Consider the following 22,943-nt stretch of genomic DNA (forward strand, 5'->3'; position numbering starts at 1 on the left):
TCGTTTTTCAATATTTTTTTGTGTTGGTCCCAAGTTTCTAGCGACGCGTCGAGATGGTTGGCCACCTTGTACACTTGTTCGTTTGTTTGTCTCTTTGTCTATTTCAGTTGTTGTTTTTGTTATTTTTGTCATTTTAAGTGCTTTGCCAAATGCACATGAGCGCTGCAGGCATATCACACACACACACAGATACACATACACAAACACATACAAGCAAATCGCAGGCAGCTGCAAATGTGTCCTGTTCCATGTCCTAGCACACTGGCTGTCCTGCTTCTCTGTATTTGTGCACTGCCGGAAGCTGTTGAACGCGTGAAGTGGCGCAGCGAGTTGCTTCCTCTCCATCCATCCTCCCCTTGTGCTTGTCGTTGGGTCCTGGTTTTGATGCTGTTGCCGGTACTCGATCCCGGTTGGGCGACCTACAACCAACATTGGCCAAAAATACAAATGCGAACAAACTTGTCCCGTTGTTGGCTGCAATGCGAAATCAGTTTTTATGCCCATAGACGGCGGCTTAGCGCTAGTCAAAAAAAAAAAAAAAAGAAGGAAAAGTTTCCAACAAAAATGCTAAAGGAATTGCTAAAAACATTGCGGCTTACGTTGCCATCATCCGATTCCCCGCTCTGCTCCCCTCCCGCATTCAGCACACACTCGTGTGGATTGCTAACAAAACATTTTTTTTTCCACTGAAAAAATGTCTGGTGAATTTGTTTAGCAAGTTTCTTCAGCTGATTTTTCTCTCTCTCTTTTGCTGGAAAAAAACCCGAATCCATAACAAAATTATAAATAAGAAAACTAAAAACATTAAATTGAAAAGCAAAGTTGTTCAAATGCTTTTTTAAAAGCCATTTGGGGAAATAGCTAAAGGAAAATGTTTCGACCAAAAGAAAGTCCGGTTGAGGGCAAAGCAAATAAAGGCCAAGACGACCAAAGTATACACTATTTTAAGACTTATGTGAAAAGGAAAAGAATCATTACTAACTTAACTTTTTTGTTTTGGTCAGAATTTTAATGAAATTAGGTTAAGTTGGCTTAAAAAGTTAATTCGATAAATCAATCAAATCGATTCAAAAATTACTAAAGGAAGGGGTAGAGAGCTGTAATCAGGATCATGCTCTAATTGAGAAGGGTGCAACGCCTCAAATTTGAAATACTTGAGCACATGATTACAGGGTATAAAGCAGCCTCAATCGCAACATGTGAAATCACTGATTTTTAATATGCCATTTCTTTGGCCCTTTCCCCGCACAATCATCTTCAAACAATAATGTAAAATAAAAAGAAAAAAAAAAGGCAAATACAAATTTCTCACTTCATTTTCACACAGCTGAACAAAACGAAAACATTTGCATGACATCATGTGGCGAGGACTCAGACATTTGGTTCAAACTTTCCAAAATAGGACAAAGGTTGTTTCAGGAATTTCAAATTGCTCAGAGCAAAAGTTTCATTTGAAAGCAAATTGTAATGGAATTTCTGACAGGTTATTGAATTATTTTAATAATTTGAGTAGAAAACAAAGAACTACATTCAAGACAATTTATATGTATATCTTTAAGAAATTTAATTTGGTACACCAAATAAGACCAAATAAGATAAAATGCGGTTAATAAAATAACTGAAAAGTTAATTTAACAAATAGATATTCCTCTTTGCATCAAAAAGATATATAAATAATTTTATATCCTGTCTGAATAAGTAACCACAAATTGGCATTAGAAAATGCCTCGAAATCAAAATCATATTCTATGCAAAAAGGTTTCCATAGCCTAAAACAAGTTAAGTGAAAAACCGACAAATTTTTTCAACATCCTGAACAACTAATTCTAATTTTTAAAATAATTTTTATTTGGTTAACTGTATTTTATCCATAGTTTTGCAATGTCAGATGCAACATGGCGTGTGCTTGATTTTTAAAACATTTATATGTACCTAACTGTCTGCCACATTTATAAATATATACAAATATATATATAATGTGTGAAAGATCGTGTTTGTGTAAAACATTTAATAAACAAATTGAATCTGATATTTGTTGCATTCGCTGAACTGAAAATTGAAACTGTTCTTATATGGTCAAAAGACAAAAAGTACAAATTGTTGTAGATAAAATTGAAAATGGGTAAAACCCATTCACCTTTTTTTTGATGGTTTGTCTATGTGTTTTTGGTTTTTTATTTCGTCTCTTTTTGCGCCCAAAAGTTGACTACATTTTGTGGCCACCAACAAATCAAAAGGGCAAACAAGATAAATGGCTCAAAGAGGGCCAGTTGTAAATTCGTGTTGGATAACAAGAGAAACCGCCAACGGAAGAGAAATGATAAAAGATGAGGTAGAGTCTCATATTAATTTGGGTTTTTTTCTTGTTGTCTTTTTGCTTTCCTTACAACTTGGCAGGTCTCTTCACAGCTGTGGCAGCAGCAGCTGCAACAACAACAACGACATCAAGAATGCCAACATCAACAACACTAACAACAACAACAACAACAAGGCAACCGGAAGACTTCAATGCTGGCGTTGCTGCTGCTGATGACGATGAGAAAACACTGGCAACAGCAACAATTTCAACGTCCTTGTCTGCGGTGCAGACGCCACCACAAACGGAAGCCACGAATCACACTTTCAAGAGTTTAGCCTTCCTGGCTGGCTTTCCCGACTCACTGCTCGCCCCATTTGGGGGATTTCCACCCGCCTCCTCTTCATACTCCTCCTCGGCTACATCAGATGGTTTTGCGGTGGCGGAAACAGACCTTGGACAGTCGTTGCCAATTTTTGACTTTGGCATGCCAAGGAATATCACAGGACGAACTGGCCACACGGAGGCAATAATTAAATGCCGTGTCGATAGTCTGCATGATAAGTCGGTGAGTGTGAAACTTAATGTATTACAGTTTTAAAATTTATCTTGGTTAATCAAATTTCCCTTGTCCCTCACATACAGGTATCATGGATACGTAAACGTGATCTGCATATCCTGACCGTTGGCACTGCAACATACACCTCTGACAAACGATTCCAGGTAAATTCATTCAATAAAAATTCAATTCAATTCGCTGGATCGCTTTGACTTGTCGTTGCGTCATCTAAGACTACAAATGGGCAACACCCACTTGAATAGTTTCCTTTTACAGAAGTCCTTTTGATATAAAATCCATTGAGGTTCTAGATTATAAATTTAAATATTGTTTTCCAGTGACTTTTCAGTAAATGTAACCCATTTTTGCATTGAAATTGATTACAATATTAAGAGATTAATTTTCATAAATTTTTCGACATGGCTCAAGAATATTTTAACATAATTTATTTACACGTTGAAAGTACCTAACCATAATAATTACTATTTTATGTAATTGTTTATAACATTTCTGATTAAAATTGCTATTTCTAATTCATAGTTAAGCCCTTGTTGCTATGCCAATTTATGGCACATACATTTTTCATCTGGCATAAACATATTTTAATGGATAATTTAAAAAAAAGAAGAGACTAACGTAATAATTTCCTGCTGAGCTTCAGCATAAACAAAGCAAATAAACAATCGATTCGCATAATTGTTTAATTTTCATGAATATTTCCCAAAAAGAATAATAACTGCAGCTCATGCAAATTTATACGCTCAAAAATTCGTGAAAGTTTTTATTTCATTTCTCCCTGTCCCTCTCCCTCTCTACCTCTCTCTGTCTCTCTGTGTTCTTGTATATACAAACAAATATTTGTTTGCTTGTAAGTTGTAAATGGCAACTGACAGCAGAAATGGGAGAAAATTGAATAATGGTTAAATTGAAAATGAAACTGAAAATGTATTCCGCATTTCGCGTCTGTCTATCTCTGTCTGTGTCAGGTAACCGAATCGAAGGATTCACGGGAATGGACGTTGCATGTAAAGGCGCCCCAAGCAAGAGATAGCGGCATATACGAGTGTCAGGTGAACACCGAACCGAAAATGTCCATGGCATTTCAATTGAATATCATTGGTAAGTAAATCAGAAAGACATCCAAAGTGAATGAAATTTGGAAAAAAATATGGAAATTTGGGTATACATATACATATTCATTAATTAATCTTGGGGTGTAGACTGCTAATTGATTCTTCAATGATTATTTTACACAAGAAAACTTTAATATTTCAAAATTTTAAAAAAAATAATGTCTTTATCATTGGGATAACAAATTACGTGTACTGAGTTTATACTATTCAAATCATAGTTGGTGGGGTGTTGGTCAATTAGATAAGTTGCTCACTTTTAACTGAACAGGTGTCTGTTCGACTATTTACAAGTAGTCGAATTGCGAACTATTATTCTCTTCTGTTCATGAAGAGAGTGCTTAATTACTAAAGCTTAGGGCGTTAGTCAACAAGCCAGATAATATATGTCAAGGAGCAACTAAAGAAAGTAGGTGAACAAGTGCTTAAGTGAATAAATGGGTTAGTTCATAAAAAAGTGAGATTACAAGCGAGTGAAACAAAAGCGAATAAGTTGCTCTAAGCCAAAAAGCAAATGAACAATTTAGTGAGGTGGTCAAAAAAGTAAACGATTGATTGAGCGAATGAACACGTCAGTGAGTGATCTAGTAAACGATAAAGTAGGTACGTGCTTAATTAATTGAGTGAACAGGTGAATAATTCAAAGGGTGACTGAATAAACAAATCGGTAAGTGAACAAGTGATTGAGTAAACAAGCTAGTGAATCAATCGAGCACTACTTAGAATGAAAGTGATCATCCCATGTAGAAAGACATTAGCCGTCGGGGAAAAATTAACTTCTTGATAATTATTGTACTTTGACTAAATGCCCAAAAGAGCACAATAAGTTTAAAGTCGTTTAGTAAATACATATATAGACTTATCCAAAAGAGTAATATAATGTCTCTTCAACTTTTTGGCTGATTAGTCCTGTCGTTTCGTAGAACACTAAAAGAGAAATTGGAATATCTGACTCTTTGTAACCCGTAAATGTACAAGTTGTTTACCATGATGCCCCATGTAAATGACTATTTTCCACTTAATTAACTTGGTAAATACGCGAAATGCTTTTTGTGCATTCATCAGAAGATGATCCCTTGTATTTGCACACATTTGCCCGGTTTGGTTGGACCGTTTAAATGCTTATTTAAAATGTTAATTCGTTTTGCGCTACGCCAGCAGCTAGCAATTATGATTATTTCATTCGTTTGACTGCCAAAGCCCAAAGGCTGAAGCTTGGGGTTGAGTTTTGGGTGTTGGGGTTTTCGGCAAAGCTTTTCCGTCTAAGGTTGAGAGCGGTCCGTGTGCATTTTCCGTTCAAATGCCCGTTGGGCATACATTTTTAATTTTGTATTTTTGCCCATAAATAAATAATGAACAAAAAATAAAAAGCAAACAAACACCAAAAAAAAAAAAAAACAAGAAAGAAAATTGTTGCTTACAAGGTCCCAAAGTGCCGACGGGTGACAAAACAGCAGAGTAAACTGAAAGTTTACGTTTTCATGGCCATCAGAGCAGGTGGAGCTCCTGTTGAACCTCACATGAGATGCTTACTAATGTTGGCCGTGATGGGTCCCAGGGAGAGTTAATTAGCATGTCAAGCCCAACGGGATTCGCACAGTAAGCCAATGTGACTGCTTCTGCTGCATGATCGGAAATGTATTCAACGTTTTAATGACTCATTAATAATGGGTATGCATATAATTAGCAGACACTGTAGATACCTTGTCACACGACAATACAACCGCAAAATGGGTAAACGATAAAAGATGTCAGCAAGTTAATGTTGACCGAATTGATTAATTAATGACATTATAAATGAATGAATGAATAGTTAATACATCTTTAGCCACGGCTAACTTCTCCTTTTTCTTAAACACCTTTGTTTAGTTCTCTCATTAATTTTCGCTTTATTTAAGTCAAAATCATTTCTATAGTGGATATATAGTTTGTCTGATAGATGAATAAATGATTGAATATATATGTAAGATGAATGATAAATTTTATTCATTATTCACTGTAATTTTTTAATGAGATTTTTTGCGACTTCTTGAATACTTTTCAAGGGCTATATGTAGGAAAAGCTAGTGGCTATTTCGATTGCGATAAGAAACCAAGCCAAGTGACTATTGAGAACTTATTTACCGGCAACAGAATACTGAGAATGCCTGTCGGCATCTGTTGTCAGCCACTTATGCAAATCAGTTTGCAATCCTTTTTTAAGTTTCCGATTATGCAGTCCTGTCCGGGTCTCACTATGGCCTATGGCCATTATTCTGTCCTTGTTGTTCGCGCTGGAACAAACGCATTTACGATTACATTTTCCTTACGGCCGTATGCATTTTAATTTACGTTAATGAAACAATTTCAAAAGCGTTCGCTGGTCTACTGGCGACTGGTCAGTGGCAAACTGGCGACGTCCTTTAATAACATTATCGGCATACGTGTCGTACGAGTGACTTTCCCAAGGACCTTAACTCTTCCTTTGGCGTTCTTCGCCTTTTCCGCCTCTGTTCTGGACCTTTTTTTTTGTTTTTACCCTTCCGCTGTGTTGTATTGCATTTAATTAATGTCATTATGTAAATTTATGTGCCCAACTGGCCGATTTTTATTTCTCATTTTTGTTTTCAACTTTGCCTTTTTCCACTGTTTTTGCCATAAGATTTATGTGGCTCATATAAATTCAGCTTGGCCACCAAACATATATGCCATTTCGAGTATGTGGTATGGATGAGCTAAGAAGATAATTTATAAGATCTCATACCCGTTGGTTTATGTGCGTATTCTTTTTTTTTTTCTCAATATTTAATTGTAATTAACAACATGATTGATTAATAATTGCGGCTCTTATGCAATTAATATAAAGATTTAAAAAAATGTGACTGTAAAGTTTTGCTATCTTTGTAATCGGAATGAGAGTGTTTAAGTTTTTAGTTAAGTCAGTTTATTGGTTCGAAGTGGAGATGAAGAATTTTTAAATTAAACCTTCAGAGTGCCCTGGTTATTGAAATTTCTACCTAAAATTTACCATTCAATTAAATATTGAACTAAATTTAATAATAAAGTTTCTAAAAATGTCGTGAAAAGTTAATTTACATTTTAATGAGCAGGAGAGCAACTAATTTGCACCTTTTAATTTTGTAAACAAAAAAAAATTGTATATTTGCTGTAACATTTTCCAAATTTTCACAAAAATTGTATACAGAACTAATTAGTCTGCTTGTAATTTTTAGTTTCAGTTTTTGGTATAAATTGTTTCATGCTTATTAAAAGTTGTGGCCGACAATTACGACTAATTAGTTAAAACTTACTTCCAAGTAGGAAAATATTTATGAGAACAAGATAAAGAAAACCAAAAGTTAATGGTTAATTTTTGAGCTAAGAACTCTAGGTAATAAATTTTCTAAAATATTTATTGTTGTTTTCGTTTCTTTAGATTATTAAATTGATTATTTTATGAAAATTGCATCTTTTATCTAAGGTTGCAATCTTTCGTAACGAATTTTTAATGTCACGTTTCATTTAATTTTCATAAAATATTTAAATTAAAAAACTTCATGCACGGCCACACAAAATGCATGAAAAACTTTACCGACAGCTGTCCCAGTAAAAAAAAAAAGAAAATAATACGAAGAAAATTCTACCAACTTTTGTTGGTAGAGTGAGTGAAAAAAAAAAAGAAGAAAATCCCGAAATGAAATGAAAAAATAGTGAGAAGGAAAATTGTTGCTGGTGCATTTCTGTTGAGTAGAGGCAGAGCGACCGTCTCTTTGGCTGGGTGTTAATTGCCTTTAACGCAGTGACACTGCACAAACACCAGCACACACACACTCACCGAATATACAAATACATACGTATTTAATGGTGCAGTGGGATTTTTCTCACGCACACACTCGGAAAGAAACACACTCGTACAAACTAGCATATATGCAACATATGCCACAGACCCCAACAAACAGACACACACACAAACACACACAGACAGTTGAAAGAGAGGAAATGAAGGCCACTGGGAAGGGGGTATAAATGAACAGGGAGTCAGCCACTAGACCAAATGTCGCCACGATCCTTTGCAGACACTGCATACTTCCCCATTCCGCCAAACTCATGTAATCGTCATGATATGCACTTTAATGGGCACGACCAATGCACCAAGGCATGCCATGCACAGTGGTTTGATTATCAGCAAATTAAGAGATATTTTGAAAGCTTTTTTGTAATCTTGTAATCTTGACCAAAGGCGGAATCATGGCTATAAAATGGGGAAGCTTTCAAAAAATCTAGAAATTTTCATGAGCCTTGTGCGTTTAAAATTGTCTATAACAATGTTTGAATCAAGGAGAATCAAGGAAAAGAATATATTTTATCAATAGGTCATTGGAAAGGCGTATTTTAGAACTGCTGATCGCATACTTTTGGGAGTAGAATTCTCCCCATTTAAAGGCCCTTGATCAGCCTATGCCTTATACTAAGAAACGTTTCCTCCTGAATCACATAATTGAAGAGGTTTTTTCATAATTCTATATGTCTATTGGAGATCTACAGAAAATATCAGAGAAATATCTGATACCTTGATCTGATTTATATATATTAACTTACATCATTTCTTCATTCACTGCCTCGTTTACTTATAACTGAACACACTTTTACCACTTTTTACCACTGTGAAAAACTTTCTGTTATTGTTGTTGTAAATATTTTTACTTGCCTTCTGTAGTTTTTTTATTTATTTTTTGTTTTTGGTTGGGATATACTTTTTAATTATTATTATTTGTACAGTCCAATGCATAATAAATATGATTATTAACCCAGTTTTGGGGCCAGAAGAGAGAGCGGAGAACGTGGCAATGCCCATATGTAGGTAGACCCAAAAATGGGAGTGTGTGCGTGCGTGTAATGCAAAAATCTGGCACCCACTTCAATTTTAGTGCAATTTAAAACTTACATATGCCCATAAAGTTTTATGATTAAAAGTTTCCAGGGGGAAGCCAATCGATTGCTGAAAATGATTATACAACCGAATGAGTGTGAATTGAAAAGTTTAAATGGAAAAATATTTAAGGATTTATTTTTCATAATGATTGATGGAACTGATGGAATTATGTCTTTCCCACTGTTTAACAGAAATCTCACCTGATGCCAAGGCAATCATTAGTGGACCACATGATTTGCATTTTAAAGCCGGCAGTGCAATCATATTGAACTGTGTGGTGCAACAGCCATCGGTTAAGGATATAGGACCCATCTATTGGTATCGAGGTGAGCATATGATCACACCCTTCGATGCCGACGATGACAGCGCACCGCAGCAGCAGGAGCAGCAGCTCAGCAAACCACAATCAAAACAAACGGAGCAGAGTTCTACTTCATTGGAGGACTCCAGGAAATTGGAAACCTCACTCAATGAGGTTCTCAGTGTGGATCTGCAAACGGATTTTGCCACACGCATCGCCATGGAATCGCAGCTGGGTGATACCCTTAAGTCAAGGTGGGTATCCAATTATTAATTAGGTTCTTTCCGATGCCACTAACTAACTTGGCGCTTGCCACTAATCCCCACCTTGCCAGGCTACGCATCTCGAATGCCCAGACAACGGATACTGGCAACTACACATGTCAGCCCACAACGGCGAGCAGTGCCAGTGTACTGGTCCATGTGATTAATGGTGAGTTGTGAATGGAGTGGATAGTGGGCTCAGGTGCTTTTAACTGTTCCTTCTAATTATATACCCGACTTGCCGCTTTGTCACAACTAACAACAAATAGTCCTTACAGTGAGCAAGAAATATATGTTTATATACTGTTTGTAAGCAAATTGAATTTCTAATTGGTTCTAATTGATTGGAGTTTGGGATATAGATCAAATTATCTGACCAATTTAGAAAGTTTAGCATTAATGAAAGGAAAGAAAGAAAAAGCAATTTCGAAATTTCTGAGATAGTCTTAAAAGAGATGGTTCCAAATAATACAAAAACTTTAAACACTTTTGTGCGGTTAGAAAATTGAAACTTTTCGTTTTAAATTGTATAACATCTAAACTGTATGATCATTATTCAATTTTAAACTAAAATTTAAAGCTAAAATTAACTAAGAAGAACGAATATGAAAACATGAAAATAAAATATTTTCTGGATAGTTTTATTTCCGGCCATATCAAAGAATGCAAATTGTGTAAGTTATAGCCTCAGTTAAGGATATTTTCATTTCAAGAAGCTGGGTCAATGACTTACCCTAACTTTAACTCGTTCATTAAATTTTTTATTACTTTTTTTACTATTTACATGCCCCTGGCCTAATACCAACTTAGTTGTAGTCGTTTTCCTGGCATTCACTGTGTCCAAGTGAAATTCATCCTTCATTTGGAATAGGCAACGAAAAACTAAAAGAAAGAAGAGGAAAAAAACACTATTTCACTCCTAGCTGGTTTTTGTCTACTTATCTTTTGTTTGGTTTGTTTTGTTTGTTTGTTTACTCACGAAGATAGGCAAGCCCACTCGGCGTATGAGTAATGGTCTTCAGCTTGCCTACAAGAAGATGTCATTTGAACTTTGCATATTTTATACATAAATTAGGCAACAAATTAAGACATTTTAAGCTTAAAATGAGGCAGAGCCTCTATTAAAAAAGGGCATTTGGACATCGTAAACTTTTGACGCGCTTTTCCACATCTTCATCCGTTGTCGTTGAATTTTTATGGCCTAGAACAACAAATTGAAGTGCATTTTGATGTCCAAATGTTAAACGAAATGTTTGGTACTTAGTTAAAATGAAAAGAATTTACATATTTAGAAGTCTTTAACCGACACCAAAAATGTCGACAATTTAAAGCTATCATAAATATGATTAAATGTCTGAGACAAGTTAGAAAAGGCAGTTAATCATATGCCACATGTGCCACAAACGCGTGGCACAAATGGTAGATGAAAGGAAGCCATCCGACGAACAAACATGGGAAATGGTAACCAAAGACTTGGGTATAAAAACTAGATAATAAATCAAAAGAATTACAAAAATTTATACAATAAATGCTAAAACTTTCTTGAGCTATATAACATCGTTCTGTTTATGAAAACTTAGATCAAACAAATGAAAATAGTTTGGAACTAAAAATGTTAAAAATTTTATAATTTCTGGCTAATGATGAGAAGATTCTTTGATTTGTCTTCTACCGATCCGTGAACTTAACTGAAGCTATTAATCTTGATCTTACAATGAGAAACAAACAAATTTTTTGTTTTCAAATGATATATCTGTATGTTATGTTTCGATATGGGATACGACATTATTTTTTTTATTACATAGATATATAAAATAATCCCAAACTGAATGATCGGTTTGCTATTTTAAAGGTATTCCTAATACGTTACTATCCGTCAAGAAGACATCATCAGATTTCTGTGACTTTTCCAATGAAGATTGCTTAATACGAGTTTCCTTGGAATCGTCAAGAGACTTGACAAAAATCTGTGACTCTAGAATATAATGAAAAAGACATATTTTCTTTCTTTTTTTTTTTTTTTTTTTGCTTGAAGAATAAGCAATGGGAATAAAGCATTGACAAATGATGCTCTATGAAGAATATTTTAGAAAACCTCACACAATGGAGGCACGAACACACACACAACCATAAGAAGATGTCATTAATCTAAGCGAGACTTTGTTTTTTGTCTTTATGTGTATATATGTATGTAGAGAGAGAGAGAGAGATGGAAAGATCTGAGTTTCACAATTAAATTAAGTTGTTTATTCTGGGTGCAAAATTTTAAATATTCACATGTCATACCGTTTGCCATTCTATGTGCTCTTTACAGATGAGAATCCCGCAGCGATGCAGAAAAGTGCTGGATTTGCTTTGTGTGGCCTCGACTTGAAGCTGCGATTCAGTCTCTGTCTGTTGTTGGTCCTCCAATGGACAAAGTAGTAGTATATATATGGTTGCTTGGGTACGTGTTTGGTTCTGTTGGTGAAAGTTGCCTAGTCCCTGTCATTCTCAGCAGTGGTTTCTCTCCTCCCATCGCTTAACATCGTTATTGCAGCTAGGAAATTATATGGCATTTTGAGTTCGTTTTCTATATATAAACATATATTTTTTCCGTTGGTTTTTCCTTCATTTTTTTTTTTTTTTTGTGGATTGCCAAAGGGAAAGGCAAACAAGGCAGACATTTCTTTCTTTATTTTTTATTTTCCTTTCGTCTCTCTCGTCCTATCTCTCTCATTCTTTTCTATATTCCCTTTTTTATTCCTCATCTTTTTGCCTTTCAAGCATAATGTGTTTCTTTTTGTAATATTTACATTTCATTGTGAGAAAGTGAAAGTGAAAAGGCATGAAAAAATGCACAACAGAAGAACCAGTAAAATGTAGGAGGAGGGGGAGGAGAAGCAGACGCAAGAGTCATGCAAAGGACAGGAGACAACTCTGTGTAAATACCACAAGGATGCGGCTGTTTTTCATACATTTGTATCTGTATGTGTGTTACTGTTTTATTTCATTATTGTTTTCACTTTTTCCTCTAGCAAAAAACTCCAACAGACAGTCTCTCACAAAAATCCACAGATACTCACAAAATTGTAATATATAAATAGATCAAAAAGACACACACAAATGTGGACAGAACCTCTAAAAGTATAAGAAACTAAAACATATATCTACTATTAACTTATACGAGTATATATATACATATATTAATAATAAATTGATATCAAAAACCATACACAAACTCTTAAGTCGGTGTATTCAAATGATATTGCGTAAAACTTATGCATAAACGTTTTACCCAATTTCATTTGTCATAAATTGTAATAAAAAATAATACAAAACTTAGTAATTGTAGGCATGAATTTACTAAACCTAAGCGACAACTAAACAAACAAACCAAAAACAAACAAAAAATGCAGATTTTAGATAATTTATGTGATGAGAAACCTAAAAATTAATAAATCAATGGAATGAATTCTTTCAATAAATAACAAAATGAAAAAAAAAAAAAAAACAGAAACATTAAATTCATTTTCTGGAAAAATTCATGTTTATCTATTAATTTAAAATATTTTTAAAGCTTTTCAGCTCGATACAACACAATAAATTTTGGCCTATGGTAAGAGTTTTTAATGAATTTATTTATACTGTTTTATTTAAGATCCTCTCAAGAAACTTAAGGCCCAACTAACCAAGAGCCCAATACACAATTTGTTTTCAAATCTATTTATATGAAATATAATGGATTCTTTTCTTACTTAAAGAGTTCATTTAGATACTGCCTTTTTTTAGTTTGTATTTATTTTAATTTCTTCAAATCTGAACAATAAGCAAATATGATCAAAGTCAAACATGACATGGAGATAGAATCACCAGTTCATCTCTGGTCTAAATGGCAGGTCAAGTGGCAAGTGGGTGACATCTTTTCAGACGTCTGGTCTGCATGCATAGGGCCAATGCCCTATCTTGGGTATCTAGCTTGGAGAGATACCGAATGCCATCTCACCGGGATGTTAAAGTCTCTGTGGATGGACTGAGTTACCCAAATAAGGCCCTTGATAGAAAACTATATAAATAATTTATGACCTTGATATCCTTGAACTTAAAACTTTTAGAATCAAAGGACTTAGTCTACATATAACATACATGTATGTATAACTGGAAATTCTTTAAATATCACTAAACAGTCTGATTCTTCGTTTCCTGTGGTATTACAATTTATACAATATATTCCATTTACAGCAATTTTAATGGAAAGTCGGGAGAGAAACATTTGAGTTAGCAATGTCAAGGCGAAACCTAAACATGTGTAAAATATTCACTTGAATTTGTAACTTTGTAACCAAACAATTGTTCAAATGTTTATATATATTCCCTTAATAATTGCCATCTGGCAGTTGTTATAAAGGTAGCTAATTTCTGGCCAAGTTTTCTTTAGTTAATTAACCTAATTGATGTTTAATATCGAGCATTAAATAGATGTTTCTTGCATAATTTTGTTAACAACACATTTTGCATACATAAATATCAACACGAGGTAAGACAGAAAAGTAAACTAATTCTTTAGTTCTTCAACTTGTACTAAGCTCTCTTAGAACTGATATTCAATAATTGAATATAATGTCATAAGTGAGCACTTAATGGAAAGTTCAGTTGAAGTCAACAGCCGAATAGAGGCAAGTAACCCTTTAAATACAGTTTTAAGAGACCAGTAACTTTTCGAACCTTTCTCGCTAGAAGTTGTTCTTCTACAAGTGGATGAAAAAACCTTCAAGCAGATGAGACGAGAAAAACTTTCACTAATTTTAATAAACGTCTTAAGCAGGCGGCGCTTCTGCTGCAGTTGATGCTTGAAATTCTACGCAAATTTTAATTGATATTCGTTGGGGAAAAAATCATAATAATAATAATAATAACAACAGCAACGAATGCTGCTCCCTGCAGACAACAGGATAAAATGATTATAAGTTGAGCTCGGTGGGGCCATAAAAACGCGAAATGTTGACCCAATTAAGGCATCCATAGCCGCAAGTGTTTTTCATTAGTTTTGATTCGTAATGTTTTTCAATAAAAATAATTACCATAACACCCAAAAAAAGACAACTTGTTGCACTGAGAAGGCCAGGCTGGGCAAGTTAAGAGATTTCTCTGTTTAATTTGTATAAACAATGAAAAAGTAGAAGAAGGAGGAAGGAGAAAGAATGTAACATACACATATAAGCTCGTATCGCTTTGTCTCAATTTGAATTTGAATTGGAATTGCGATGCCAAATCTGCAATCCCAGGATATCAATCATACGCCACATAGGCTTATAGAAATGTCTTCAGCAGTGTGATATATGAGCCAGTTGTGCTGAGTATCTGAGAGAAGGCAAAGAAGAAAAAAACAAACAGAAAAAAAAGAGAATACAAATAAATTTATATGGATGCCATAGGAATAGAAATGTGAACCAAAAGTAAGTACACTGAGCCAAATAGGTGTAAGATTATTAATAAAAGTGTAATAAAAAAATTCAAATAGGTATTCACTCAATTTCGCTTCAAAAAGAAAATTAAGACATTTGAAAAAACCCAAAAGGATTCATTTCAGAGGCCAAATAATATATCAAGCTTTGCTAAGTGCACAATATTTTTTGTTGGTCATGTTTTCAGTTTCGAAATCAAAAATTATGAGTGCCATTCTAATCACTTGTCTCGCTTCTTCTTACCGAACTGAAGGCTGGCAATGAGGGCGTAAAAAATGGCACCGCAATTCTTTTGGCCCTCTGCGAACGTCGCAATATCATTAAAATCATTTTTCTGGTCCTGGCATCGCATTTATACCACTCAATTTCGTATAGCACGTCCGCCACGGCAAGGCTCTGGCAAACATGACAGAGAGAAAAATAGATATCAAAAGGAAACTGGTTGGTTGCCATGCGAGGGGTGTGGCAGAGTGTGTGCAAGTGGAGGAGCAATTGCTATAACAATTTGTTGTGTAATTAAAATTTTATCACAAGTACGCCATCATTTTTTATGCTCATGCCAAATTGAAATTACAGAAAAAACCCAAAAGTGAACCGCACAAAAAGTAATACTTACACTTTCGTTGACATGATTCCCGCCATAGCAATATAGAAAAAGTTGGGTTAATGCCGCAATGCTATAGCAGATGTAGGTTAAGCCGCTCAATGATGATGTGTTCTGCAAATGGGAACCAAAAAAAAAAAAACCAATAAGAGTAAATGAAAAGAAAGGTTCTTAGTGAAAGGATCCACTTGTAGTAATGGCAAAAGGAATTCCTATTTATACTTGTACTTGAAACCGATTAAACCATAGACTCGGAATCAGAAATTTTCATTGCTAAGGTAAAGTGGTATAAATATGAATAATGAGAACAATAACAATAACTTTAACATTTTTGTTTTTTTAATCGGAAGAAAGTAAATAATAACTCTACAAATCGAATACTACTAAACCGTTTTTTCTTATAATAACCTCATCCTAACTTAAAGCTTTAAAATGTAAAACAAATTCTGTTTCATTTATATGTAAAAACTTGTTTAATAAGGATTTTAGAAAGTTAATCATCTATTATTAAGGACATTGGTAGGGGAAATTTTATACTAAAAATGACTGTACACATTCTCTACTTCAAATGCCTAATCAAAAACTCTTCTGAAAAGCATTCAACAAAACAAATTATAAAGTGTAAAACTCTGACTTAAAAAAGACAGTCGGTCTCCGACGTGAGTCGACATATGTTTACTGGAAAAATTAAATTTAAAACTCATTTTCAACAATTTCACTTCAAAGGATATTCGACAGAAATCATCGTGACATTGAAGAACCTTTTTGGGACCTTTAAAGGCAGAACTTCTTTAGCAAAATTTTTCACAATTCATCCAGTTAAAATATAGCCCCGTAAAATATTCTTTTACAAGTGAGAAATATACTTTACCTAAGACAATTTTTGAACTCAGTTTATATAAGTCTCTCATACCTTTCGAAAATATCTCATAAATCCTTTTTTTTTATAGTCTCCCACAAATTGACTATTTACAGAGAACTATATTTAAACAATTTAGACGTTGGGTTATAGGTACTTCCAAATATTATTATAAACCAATATATTGAAATTAAGCAATCCCATTTAAAGCTATTAAACTTGATATGGGTACAAAAATTGTCAAGTTATGGTTAAAAATATAAACTAAGACTGGAGGTATAAGGAACAAAAATATAAGTGCCTTAAACTTTAAATATATTCTTGCTAAGTACATATTGGGTACTTTGCTATATTTGCTATAGAAAATGTTTTTCTCTCTGCTCGAAGAAAGGGAAACTCTACTTCAATCATACAGCACTGTTCTTCTCACTTCTACCCATAAATATTTAACTAGTTTCATTGAAATTTCAGAGACACATTTAAATACCCTTAATTGTTAATAAAATGATACATTTTATTTGCTAAAGAATTAAAGCGCTCATCATTTAGTTAAACAAAACTCAAGATAAGCAAGTAACTGAAAAACCACTTTAGAAGCGAAACACCAAAAGAGCAATGCATGCAGATATTTATCCCGTTTCCAAGAACTCCCTTTGGCGACCGCAGCACCCCAACCCACCCCACGCCACCTCACCGCCCATACACACCCCACATCTCTCGCACTTTTTAAAACCAGTGAGTTTGTGCCCAAGTACCGCCGGAAAACGTGTGAAAGGCGCATTAAAAAGTTTTTGGCACAGTAACAGTGGCAATTCAGGCGCTTATAAATTTTCCGTTGAAGGCAAAGGCCAAAACCAGAAACCGAAATACATGACAAACAGGGAAAACCTTTTAAACGGCCGCCAATGCGACGACGATGTCGTCGACCAGGTCCGAAAGACCAAAAAGGGCTTACTTACCAACATGATGTCCAAAATGGTCGAGCACAGGACAAAAGCTGCGGACAGGAAATGCATTAAAACGATAACGGTGAACTGGCTCGTTAGGTCCGTGCACAAATCGATAATAGCATTATGTCTTTCGATGATAATTTGTAGCTTTTGCCGTATGCCATTGTTGATGGAAGTTGTAAATACATTCACTGCATGGAAAAACCATGAAAAACCATTGAAAACCATTATTCCACAATTTCAATTTATAGTTGAACCTTTCATACCTTCCCTGAAATCGTCAAATGTTCTGCGAATATCCTGTTGCACGAGCCGAAAGACTCCGCATATGTACATGCAACTGCACAGAAAGTAACCATCGACAAAACTGAATGTGAACACAGTACAGAAACCGGATGCAGTCAACAGCAGATAGGTGAACGGAAACATGGGCTGCTGGATGGCAAAGGCCGGCAAACTAGACATCGAAGAAACAGACACAGAAAGGCAAAGAAATGGAGGAATTAGAGCAAAGTGTTAGATTTGATTGAAACGGCTTGTCGATAAGGTAAGGGAATTGCATCAAAGGTAACTGAAATTGCAAAAGGTAAACAACGAAACACATTTCAGTTAGATTACACTGCAAGGTATACTCCTTTAAATTCCAAGTTGTTTGTACACATTGACCACTAACCTGATATTAAACGGCAACTCCACTTGTCCTGGCAACGCTTGCCACCAACGATACAGGGCCATTATCAAAGGCTGAACATTGAATGCTGTGTTGGTCGTACTGCCAGATGCAAGTAGCAGCAGACTAAGGCGATTCGCTGTCGTCGAGAGACCAACTAGCATACGTTGGCTAACCTCATCTTGATTCTCATAAAGCATATGGCGTAGACGTTCACTCAGACTATGCCATTGTGGCAAATGCATAAAGAATATGGTCATCTTCAATACACAAACGGCCTTGGTGCTGCCGGGACAGAAGGCCTCCAGGGCAATTACCAAATTGTCCAGGTGTAAGCATCCATAGAGATTCTCCCCCACAGCACCAACTAAAACCACAAAGAAACTGAAAAGAAATACCAAACAGATATACCAAGGACGATTCCATCGGGGCCAAATTCCCACAATTAAGCCCGAGATGCGTGGTATACGATAGAAACTATGGGCTATCAATGGTTCTGGCGTTAGTTTCAATGAACTGTCAATCATTGTTTTGTTTGGTATCCGTATCGTTGGCCAAACAACTACTACGGGGCAAGTGTCGAAAGCAAAAGACAGACAGGACTTGGGATTTCGTTTTAGCCTGCTTTTTATATGCCCCAAGCTAATTGCCTGGACTTGGCCATTGGCCGTTGGCCGTTGGCCGCTTGCCTTTGACTTTAGTCAAAGTTTTAATTGTTTTTATGCTTACGTCTGCTTTTGCACTTGTCAGGCGAACCAGGACCTCATTCCATTGACCTGTTCCTGGTCTGACTGGTCTGACATCCCTTGGCCACTTCACCTACTTCCACTTTGCGTGTCACCTTCTTTGTCTTTGATTATGGTTACCATTTCTCGTTTCTTTATTTTCCTCTAGATTGGTTTTATTTTTCTATTTGTTTACTTTAACTTTTTAGCTTCTGCTACAACTTTTTTATTCCCCACTTTACCATCTCTTGTAAATGGAATTTTTCTCTTCCTTTTTTTGTGTCTATTGCACAACAATTAAATAGAAGAACAAAAAAAGTTGTAAGTAACAAAAACGAATACTAATTTAATTAATTGTTAGGTGGTAAAAAGTTGAGATTTTTGTTTACTTCTGTTTGCTTAAATTTTGTTCTTTTTTATTTTTAAATTGCTGTCACGCCCTAATTAATGGGTTCCAAGAAGTCAGTTATTTATTTGCTGAGTCTCATTTATATAAATATTTACTAGGTTACAGGACAACAACCTGAGTATTTATGATATGATTTTTGAATCATAAAGTCAGAAGTATGTAAGTACACCTAATTCTAAGTTAAGAAAATTCAAATGATTTCTTTCGATTTCTTTTGAATTTCCATTTGACTTATGTTTGAAAAAAATGTTAATCAGAAATAAAGGATAATTCAAGACTTTGTCATCTTCTTATCCTTACAATTACCAATAATATGAGACGAAGTGAGATTCCCAAATTATGGTTTTCTTAAAATGATATTTTAAAGACCAAAAATTACATATAAAACTTTAAAACTTATTTTGCGTTCAATTGGAAATCGAATAAATTTATGAAACATCATTCAAATACAATAAACATATTGAAAAAAATAAATTAAGACATTAAAACTGTTACAAATCTGTTAATTTTTATTACTTTGCGTAACCTACCACACGTTAAAGTACTTGAAAGGAATTAAAAGAAAAATGCAAACTATTTCAATAATGGGTAAACTTAAAACAGGACTAAAATCGAAGAATCGATTGGATTGCCAACAAAATAATTGACTTTGTCCAATGAAATGTGGCCCAAAGATGAATTGAGAAAAGCAAATAATGTTCCTAAACGACATTTGACATATCATGAAAGAATTTCAATTTGCATAACGAAGCATTGGAACTGTTTTTATGGGATTAATTGGCAAATGTTGTTAAAGGCAAAATCAATTACAATATTTGAGCAACAGTCGGCAATATCAGAGATTGTATTTGCAGTGCAATTGGCAGATTTCAATATACTTATTTTCCATCCATTAACTTCCTTTTCATTGCAAAAGCTCAAAAACAATCTAAAGCACAATCTTATTATATAAGTATATGACAAGGTAGGAGGCATATTTGTAGGTTGTAGAGTAAATAGGCTTGTGGCCAATCAATCCATCAAAACCACATGTCCATTTCCAAGTCTATGCAGAAGCTAAGGCTAATCCTGTTAGAACAACTGTATCAACGCCTATTCAGGAGGTATCAATGCGAGTAAGTAGGCCACACACACACTCACACACACACACACCCACCTACTGCAGTTTATTTTGCAAGTCTGTGTGACATATATCAACAACGAAGAGAGCGAAAGAGATAGCTAAAGGGCATAGCATCCTACACCTGCATATTGGGTGCATCAGCATATTCAATAAGTGGCCAACTCGGCGTATGCGCAACTTGTGCCGCATAAGCGCACGTCAAGTGTTTGCCAGTTGACCAGTAAACCTTTCCCCTTTCCCTCCATGCATGCAAATATTGCATAGAGCTTCGCCATAAACCAAGGACCCCTGATGATCGCATAGGAACATGGACTCTCTCTCTGCCTGTTTGGACCCTTGGACCATCCAAGCAATTATGTAATATGCAAATTGAAAGATTAAACAAGAGGCAAAGATTTATGCGTTGGCCAAAAGGGGGACACTAGCCCATATGTATACCTAAACTGTGATAAGGAAAAATGTGTAGTTGCATATTGGTAAATATCAAATATATTTCAGCTTGCAACTGAACAAAAGCTAAAACAGGGCGGGCATATGATTAAAAGTTCCTTCTTGGTTGGGTTAAATTTAACTCAAGCTAGCCTTTTACCTTTAACACCAGCCATTGGTGATTCATTGTTGAGGGTGTTTTATGGGACTAGATGGGGGGAGCGCTAGTCAATTCCAAAAATTCACTGCCATTTGCTGGTCAGCCTATTCTATGTTGGTTTGTTGCCTGTCAGTTGGCCCTTTTGGGGTTGCCCTTTTATTAACTCTATGCCCTGAGACTGCGTATTGAAATAGAAACGACGACGAGTACAGCACTATTCCATTAAAATTTCACTCAAATGGAGACGTTTGGTTATCTATCTCTAGTTGGTGATGCTTTCGGTTGGCTCGTCTTCCCCTTCTCTCTCTCAATGTGTGCGTGACAATTGCATTTCCGTTTCCGTTGTCGTATTCATATTCTTTGTGGTGGCTGCCTCTACTACTCTTGCTGTTTTTGGCAGCAAAACTATGGCCTTGGCCTCAATTTCAATTTCTTAACCGATCCCAAACCAACCAAAAAAATACCATCATAAATTGCAACTCACATTCATTCATATTTGGAAAATATTTGGCTGGGATTTTTTTCTCTCTTTTTGCTTTTCCATGTATCATCGTCACTAGCTACCATTGAATTATGTGGCAATAAATTTCAATGGCTTTCTTCTCTCTCTCTCTCTCTGTCTGTCTCTCTCACCCAAAAGTAGCACACATTTAATGCTAACGCCATTGATTATGCAACAGGATGTAATTGGGTGTGGGACAACAGTGCGTATGATTCTAGTCATATTTTCTCTGCAATTAGCTGCCAAAAATTGAAGCTAATTAACAAATCAGAGGAAAAATAAAAACATTTGTATTGTTGGCGCCACGAAACGGTAGCTCAACTTTAAACAAATGAATTTAACTAATAATTTATTTAATATTTCTCCAAATATTGCATATGTTTTCACTAAATTGGAGTTTAAAAAACATCTTAAACGAAAAAGGAAATTAAGTTAAGCGTCAAATTTCGCTTTATTTCGAGTCATCGTAAGATTACTTAAGTAAAAAATTCACAGGCCATTTAGGTTAAGAGATTTCATCCTATAAACTATATTCAAGATGGTCATATAAACTGTGACACGCACCACAAATCGCAAATAGAGATTGGCCTCCCCTCCGCGGCCCGTTACCCTCTCAGTTGTTCATGGCCTCATAGGTACAAGGGTTTTTTTATGGGCTTTGCCACGTAATTCAAATGCAAAGGCAAAGAAGGTATGCAAAAAAAGAAAATAAAAACTGATAAAAACTACTACTAAAGCAACCCACGTGAAAGTTATAACTTGGTAGTAAATGCGCAAAACCAAGCGTGGAGACGTTAGATACATGAATCCTTATGCACATCGTGAGTAGGAAGAGAAGGAGGATGAATATAAAGGAGAGACATGCTTGGCAATAAAAATCCAGTTTACTGGGAACAGAAAGAGAGAAAAGATGCTGCTTCTGGTGTTGCTCTAACAATAAGCAGGGCAATGTGTTGCACATTTCAGAAAGCAAAGTTGCACAAATGTGTGAAAATTGTACAACACACACTCACACACACACACACATTTGTACATTTACACAAACAGGCAGGAGCAAACGCAAAGGGAAGCAAACACTTGCAGGAAGGGCGTAAAATGCAATTGAAAAATGCCACAGTTTTGCATAAATCAGCAGGAAAAGCGCCAAAAATGGCGCACACAAACAAGCAGGAGCAATGGCAAAACGTTCCAGCAGGAACTCACAGAAGTAGACACAACCCAGCAACAACATCCTGCCAAAGCCAAGGCAAACATGGCCACAGGCGACCCGTAAACATGGCCAACACATGTGAGGCAAAGACAGACACAACTACCTCCTCCTACTGCTCATCCTCCGGGACAGCGCCGACACGCCCATCCCAACCGCAGATATAATTTACTGATAATGCAATTGCCGTTTAAACGCAACGCACGCGCCACCTGCTACAGCTTTTCGTTGTCCTTTCAGCTTCACTTCAAGCCCAAAATGGGACGTAAAATACCGTTGAAATTTGTTGCCAAAAAACTGATACAAATGGTAAAAACAAAAGTTTACAAATACCCTAAAAAAACTTTTTTTCCTCAATTTAGTTTTTTTGTTTGTTCACTTTACAAATACATTGAAAGGG

General features: G+C 35.4%; 2 protein-coding genes across 4 annotated transcripts in view; one reads left to right on the top strand and one right to left on the bottom strand.

Moving 5' to 3' along the window:
- The window catches only part of dpr3 (defective proboscis extension response 3), a 49,523-nt gene extending 36,641 nt beyond the window's left edge, over positions 1 to 12,882 (top strand). For all 3 annotated transcript variants that reach the window (XM_068295336.1, XM_068295334.1, XM_068295335.1), the window contains exons 3-8: positions 2,398 to 2,864; positions 2,942 to 3,019; positions 3,842 to 3,974; positions 9,089 to 9,452; positions 9,533 to 9,630; positions 11,776 to 12,882. In XM_068295336.1, the coding sequence (XP_068151437.1) occupies positions 2,398 to 2,864; positions 2,942 to 3,019; positions 3,842 to 3,974; positions 9,089 to 9,452; positions 9,533 to 9,630; positions 11,776 to 11,885 (1,250 nt within the window). In that variant the 3' untranslated portion in view covers positions 11,886 to 12,882. The remainder of the gene's footprint in view (positions 1 to 2,397; positions 2,865 to 2,941; positions 3,020 to 3,841; positions 3,975 to 9,088; positions 9,453 to 9,532; positions 9,631 to 11,775) is intronic.
- On the bottom strand, positions 10,547 to 18,515 carry Or22c (Odorant receptor 22c). Its single transcript, XM_068294708.1, has 7 exons — positions 17,992 to 18,515; positions 17,585 to 17,775; positions 17,328 to 17,509; positions 15,522 to 15,623; positions 15,149 to 15,301; positions 14,653 to 14,801; positions 10,547 to 10,662 (listed from the first exon to the last, which is right to left on the bottom strand). The coding sequence occupies exons 1-6, from the start codon at positions 18,513 to 18,515 to the stop codon at positions 14,751 to 14,753; spliced, it is 1,203 nt and encodes a 400-aa protein (XP_068150809.1). The 3' UTR covers positions 10,547 to 10,662; positions 14,653 to 14,750.
- Positions 18,516 to 22,943: the final 4,428 nt, after the last annotated feature.

The sequence above is a fragment of the Drosophila tropicalis genome, unplaced genomic scaffold, assembly GCF_018151085.1.
Source record: "Drosophila tropicalis isolate 14030-0801.00 unplaced genomic scaffold, ASM1815108v1 contig_845, whole genome shotgun sequence".
Classification (NCBI taxonomy): Eukaryota; Metazoa; Arthropoda; class Insecta; order Diptera; family Drosophilidae; genus Drosophila; species Drosophila tropicalis.